The 6,580-nt window shown below is 50.4% G+C and overlaps 1 protein-coding gene across 1 annotated transcript in view; it reads right to left on the bottom strand.

Moving 5' to 3' along the window:
- Positions 1–1,601: 1,601 nt before the first annotated feature.
- Positions 1,602–6,580, bottom strand: part of pld5 (phospholipase D family, member 5) — an 11,855-nt gene continuing 6,876 nt past the window's right edge. The window contains exons 8-12 of the mRNA XM_056587332.1: positions 5,697–5,894; positions 3,906–4,057; positions 2,968–3,133; positions 2,308–2,398; positions 1,602–1,912 (exon numbers count right to left, since the gene is read on the bottom strand). Coding sequence (XP_056443307.1) covers positions 1,602–1,912; positions 2,308–2,398; positions 2,968–3,133; positions 3,906–4,057; positions 5,697–5,894 — 918 coding nt within the window. The remainder of the gene's footprint in view (positions 1,913–2,307; positions 2,399–2,967; positions 3,134–3,905; positions 4,058–5,696; positions 5,895–6,580) is intronic.

Below are 6,580 nucleotides of genomic sequence, written 5' to 3'. Positions count from 1 at the left end.
TATTTGTACTTTTTTGTGGAAAACTTGATGCGGCCCAGCCTCACCCAGAATCTGCCTCCAGCGGCCCCCAGGTAAATTGAGTTTGAGACCCCTGCTTTACATGAACATGGCGGAACATGAACGTTTTACTCAATATAAAAGAATCAACCATCATATCACATACTTTACTATTGATTGACGTTGTAACCGTCTGTTGGCATCGACTTTGCTCAGTTTTAAACGTTGTGTACTGGTAACCCAGCTCTAGATAAGGGGAAGTGTTGCCTTCCACGCAGTGGCAACACAATGTGCTTCTCATAAATAAAAGCAAAAGGATAGTAGGTGATAGGCTAAGGAAATAAAGGCGTTCAAACTTGAAACTGATCCTACTAAGTTCTGTTAAGCTCTGACTGGATTTTATCGGATAAAAAACCCTGCTGTGAAGAACTTTTAGATTCTGAACGCAGTGCACATGAACGGTCGCTGTCGCGAACAGGTGTGGCGTGACCGTCATGACTGACGGGTCGTCTCGTTATCACCAGGACCGTGAAGGCGCCTTATCACCCTTTTAAGAGAATATGAAACCAATCAAAACAATAATCATAAAGTGAGGGTGAAACCGTCTATCATATTTGTATTCATTATCTAAGAACAGGTGGGTACTGCCATACCGAGTACAAACGTAAAGATGTGGTGTATCTGGAACTTTGCAATAATAACATGAATCATTGTCTGAAAAAGCCCTTACATGTTTTAATCACAGGCAATATACAAAATACAGTTCCATTCATGATCTCAGATATATGCATCACATATGCTGTTGATTCCTCCTCTATTGATTAATGAGTAGAGGTCATAAGGCTACTTATTGTTTGTCGTATGGTCAAAACCATTACTCCAGCATTCAAGGTGCAACTAACAAATGTTTTTCAACTATTTTATAAAATAAAATATAATATAATAAAAGTTAGAATGTGTACAATTTCGGCATTAAACGTGTTAAAATGACTAGACTTGCGTTATATTCTTTTCTTTTCTTGTGTATCCACATAATCCCAAATGTTTTTAAACATTGCTAATCTCAGGGTTATCCGTACTTTTAAAATGGGCTAACTTAAAGCTAACATATAAATTAAAATAAAATAAAATAAAATTGAAAAAATATAATCAGCCTCTTTGATTTAATCGCTACGCGAAACTTTGCTGAAAGACTCGATGTGCTTCGTCAACCGTCCTCGAACCTCCTCCTCCTCCTCTCTCCTCTCTCCCCCTCCTCCTCCTCCCCCTCCCCCTCCTCCTCCCCCCTTCCCCCTCCCCCTCCTGCTCCCCCCCTCCTCCTCTACCCCCGGTGTCTTTCCTCCTCCTCCCCCTCCCCCTCATCCCCCCTTCCTCCCCCTCTCCCCCCCTCCCTTCCCTCCCCCCTCCTCCTCCCCCCCTCCTCCCCCTCCCCCCCTCCTCCCTCCCCCCCTCCCCCCTCCTCCTCCCCTTCCTCCCCCCTCCTCCTCCTCCCTCTCCCCCCTCCTCCCTCCCCACCCCTCCCCCCTCCTCCTCCCCCTCCTCCTCCCCCTCCTCCTCCTCCCCCTCCTCCCTCTCCCCCCTCCTCTCTCCCCCCCCCTCCCTCCCTACCCCCGGTGTCTCCTCAGCTCAGCGGGCTGCTGGTGTCTGTGGCCCCCGGGGGGCTCGGGGGTGTGCTGTCTCAGGGGTCTGTGGCCCCCGGGGGGCTCGGGGGTGTGCTGGCTCAGGGGTCTGTGGCCCCCGGACCCCTGGTGGCTCTTCAGGCTCTGGGCGTAGCGGGACCCCCAGTCCCTCCTGAAGGCGTCCCCGAGGCGCTCCACCAGGCCGCCCCCCCGCGGCCCCGGCCCGGGCCGCGCCTCCAGGGCCAGCCCCACCCCCGCGTTCAGCGAGAACTCCCGGCCCACCCAGTCGTGGGTCCCTGTGGACAGGAACACCTGGCTGAGAGAGGGTGGGTGTGTGTGTGTGTGTGTGTGTGTGTGGGTGTGTGTGTGTGTGTGGGTGTGTTTGTGGGTGTGGGTGTGGGTGTGTGTGTGTCTGTCTGTGTGTGTTTATGTATGTGTCAGTGACTGTCTGTGTGAGTGTGTATGTGTGTGTGTGCGTTTGTGACTGTCTGTGTGTGTTTGTGTGTGTGTATGCGTGTGGGGCTCTATGTGTCTGTCTGTACGTCTGTACGTCTGTGTGTGTGTGTGTGTGTGTGTGTGTGTATGTGTGTGTGTATATGTGTGTCTGTGTGTCTGTGTGTCCTACGATGTACACTGTGTGTGTGTGTGTCCTATGATGTACACTGTGTGTGTGTGTGTGTGTGTGTCGTACCGATGTACACAGCGTTGTCGGTGACGATGTATTTGTTGTGGTTGAGGCCGTGTTGGACGTCCTTTCCCTCCTCCCGCCGCTCAAAGAACTTCTGCAACGAACACGAGTTGAGCAGAGATCAGGAGACCCAAGAGGACGCACAACAGAAACACAACAGAAACACACACAGTCTGGGCTCTTTAACAGGTGGGACAGTGCTGGGGATAACAGCTTCCAGTAATGAGAAGTGAGATGTGTGACTCTGGTTGGGTTATTGAGTTATAGCAAGAACGGTGAAGAGTTATACAATTCAAATGAACATTTAAAAATAGAATGTAATTGAATAAAATGTTTTCTAATCAAATTAAATATCATTTCTATTACTCACTCACTCAACTTCAACCGCTTACCCAGGTCGGTCTCGTAAATCAAAATAATAATAATAATAATAATAGTAATATTAAATAAAAATAAATAAAAATAAATAATAATAAATAATAATAATAAGAATTAATAAAAATAAAAATAAATAATAACAATAATAATAGTAATAATAAAAAATAATAAAAAAAATAATAAAATGAAGTAAGATGAACTACACAAATGAAAGATAAAAAAATAAGAATAATAACACAATAAAGGGTAATTAAAGCAGGCTAAAGGAGGTCCCCCTCCACGCACCACCTCCAGGGAGCAGTTGTCCAGCTCGATGCAGAGGGACGTGAGCGAGTTGGCGAAGTTGAGCGTCAGGGGGTGGGTGTGGCTCCAGGAGCTGATGAGCAGCTGAACTCTGACCCCCCTCAGGATCACCGCCTCCCTGATGACCTCGTCGATGGGCGACCAGTACCTGCAGAGGGAGGTCGTCCCGAGGTCATCCTACTGGAGGCTATAAGCAGGGGGCGGGTCTAAAACTCCCTATCCCAACGCCATTGGGCTAGAGAGTTGTCGATCTGACAATGCCCAACGCTATAGGATCAGACTGCTGTCAATCAAGGTTTGATTTGCAATAAATGAACGCTCTGATCAAACAACGTTGTGATTCTAATCAGCAGAATATTGTACTGGAACAACACCACTTTATTCCGGGGTGCGGTGGGAGACATGAAGCCCCTGAGTCGAACGTATTGTCAACATATTTACTCTACCTGCTGAAGGGGTCCGGGTCTGCACCTCGAGGAACAGGAGGAACAGACAGCAAGGGTCGGGTAAGGGTCAGGGTTAGAGTTAGGGTTAGGGTTAGGGTTAGGGTCAGGGTTAGAGTTAGGGTTAGGGTTAGGGTCTGTGTCTGGGTTAGGGCAAGGGTTAGGGTTAGGATTAGGATTAGGGTCTGTGTCGGGTTCAGAGTTAGAGTTAGGGTTAGGGTGTGTACCTCTAACAGTGTCCTGGTTAGAGTTAGGGTTAGGGTTAGAGTTAGGGTCTGTATCTGGGTTAGGGTTAGGGTTAGGGTCTGTATCTGGGTTAGGGTTATGGTGAGGGTCTGTGTCGGGTTTAGGGTTAGGGTTAGTGTTAGGGTTAGGGTCTGTATCTGGGTTAGGGGTAGGGTTAGGGTTAGGGTCTGTATCTGGGTTAGGGTTAGCGTTAGGGTTAGGGTCTGTATCTGGGTTAGGGTGAGGGTGTACCTGGCTATGAAGGCTCCTCTGTAGGTGCGGTTGAGCAGGGGCAGGTAGTCGGTGACGGAGATGAGGAGGAAGGTCTGGGCGCTCCGGATGACCTGCTGCACCGCCTCCACGTCACGGCTCCGCCCCTTAGGACAGAAGGAGTCTGGAGAGCTCTGGAGAGAGACGCATACTGGGTCAGACGAGGAGGAGGTCTGGAGAGAGAGACATACTGGGTCAGAGGAGGAGGAGGAGAGAGAGACATACTGGGTCAGAGGAGGAGAGAGGGGACATACTGGGTCAGAGGAGGAGAGAGGGGACATACTGGGTCAGAGGAGGAGAGAGGGGACATACTGGGTCAGAGGAGGAGAGAGGGGACATACTGGGTCAGAGGAGGAGGAGGAGAGAGGGGACATACTGGGTCAGAGGAGGAGGAGGAGAGAGGGGACATACTGGGTCAGAGGAGGAGGAGGAGAGAGGGGACATACTGGGTCAGAGGAGGAGGAGGAGAGAGGGGACATACTGGGTCAGAGGAGGAGAGAGGGGACATACTGGGTCAGAGGAGGAGAGAGGGGACATACTGGGTCAGAGGAGGAGGAGGAGAGAGGGGACATACTGGGTCAGAGGAGGAGAGAGGGGACATACTGGGTCAGACGAGGAGGAGGAGAGAGGGGACATACTGGGTCAGAGGAGGAGAGAGGGGACATACTGGGTCAGAGGAGGAGGAGGAGAGAGGGGACATACTGGGTCAGAGGAGGAGGAGGAGGAGAGAGAGACATACTGGGTCAGAGGAGGAGGAGGAGAGAGGGGACATACTGGGTCAGAGGAGGAGGAGGAGGAGAGAGAGACATACTGGGTCAGAGGAGGAGGAGGAGAGAGAGAGACATACTGGGTCAGAGGAGGAGGAGGAGAGAGGGGACATACTGGGTCAGAGGAGGAGGAGGAGAGAGGGGACATACTGGGTCAGAGGAGGAGAGAGAGACATACTGGGTCAGAGGAGGAGAGAGGGGACATACTGGGTCAGAGGAGGAGGAGGTCTGGTCCCATAGAGTCCTCATGAGGGTCTCTATGTGTCTAAAGCGAGGGAAGGCTATTCAGTTTCTGAATACATTTTTGTCTTACTCATTAAAATTCTCTCTACGTTCCAAAAATTGGTAAATAGTCTGCATTTATGCCGCCCTTTTCAAACCAGTGGCCGCTCAAAGCCCTTTACAACACTGCCTCACATTCACCCATTCACGCACACATTCACACACCGACGGCGGAGTCGACCACGCAGGGCGACAGCCAGCTGGTCAGGAGCAGTCAGGGTGAGGCGTCTTGACATATACACACCGTATGTGTGTGTACACATTTCACACACCACCATAGGTGTGAATGTGTGCATGACTGTGTGCATGAATAGGTGGATGCGTGTAAGAATGGGTGAATGTGTGTATGACTGTGTGCATGAATGGGTGAAAGGGTGTATGACTATGTGCGTGAATGGGTGCATGACTGTGTGAATGTTTGGCAGCATGGCCCAGCGCTTTGAGGCTGCTGATAGAACAGCGTGGTATGAATGCAGAAAGGATCAACAGAGGCTCTCCTCACAGCGATGAAGGCTGGGTTAGGGTTAGGGTTAGGGTCTGTGTCTGGGTTAGGGTTAGGGTCTGTGTCTGGGTTAGGGTTAGGGTCTGTGTCTGGGTTAGGGTTAGGGTTAGGGTCTGTGTCTGGGTTAGGGTTAGGGTTAGGGTTAGGGTCTGGGTTAGGGTTAGGGTTAGGGTCTCCTCACAGAGAGGGTTAGGGTTAGGGTTAGGGTTAGGGTCTCCTCACAGAGAGGTAGGCGGCGGTGGCGGAGGCGTTGAGGCTCAGCTCCAGCGGCTCCTGCCTGCCCCAGAGGGCGAGGACCTTGCGGGACCAGATGGAGGGGATGTAGTCGCGGTGCTGGAGCTGCCAGTAGAAGGAGAAGACCCGGTGGAGGTCCAGAGCCAGACAGCTGCAGTCGGTCAGAACCACCCCCAGCTCCTTCCTCTGGGGACAGGGGGGGGGGGCAGGGTTAGGGGGCACGTAGGCACACACACACTCACTCACATGCACAAAAACACACACACATTTATTCAAATGCACTCACACATTCACACATATATGCATTGACACACACAGACACACACACACACACACACACACACACACACACACACACACACACACACACACACACACACACACACACACACACACACACACACACACACACACACACACACAGAGGCACACTGTTTAAAGGATATTGCATGGAACAACTTTTGTAAACTATTTAAAATAATGCAAGCGAATCCATTCTGATGAATATTATTATTGATTAGAGGTGTGTGTGTGTGTGTGTGTGGTTATTCTATCGATTAGAGGGTAATGTGGAGGATTTGGAGGCAGATGAGGTGAGTACCCCTGCCCCCCCCCCCCCCCCCCCCCCCCCCCTCCCCATCCCAGGAGAATCTACGGTGGCCTGAACTGACCAGTAAGGTGCCAGTAGATGTTCCAAAACGATATATTAAATAGCCAATGGATGAGGTTCCTTGTTAGATTATCTAGTCCGTAAAGCTAAAGGTTGTATCTTACGAGTAAGATAGCAATTCTGATTAAAACTGTGTCCACCCAAATGACCGTGGCATTTCCTTCATGGCATTTTACACAAATTAAAACACACTGATGAATAT

The sequence above is a fragment of the Gadus chalcogrammus genome, chromosome 3, assembly GCF_026213295.1.
Source record: "Gadus chalcogrammus isolate NIFS_2021 chromosome 3, NIFS_Gcha_1.0, whole genome shotgun sequence".
In the NCBI taxonomy this organism is placed as follows: Eukaryota; Metazoa; Chordata; class Actinopteri; order Gadiformes; family Gadidae; genus Gadus; species Gadus chalcogrammus.
Note: the sequence above shows the minus strand (reverse complement) of the source record. Positions and strands in the feature narration are given on the sequence as shown.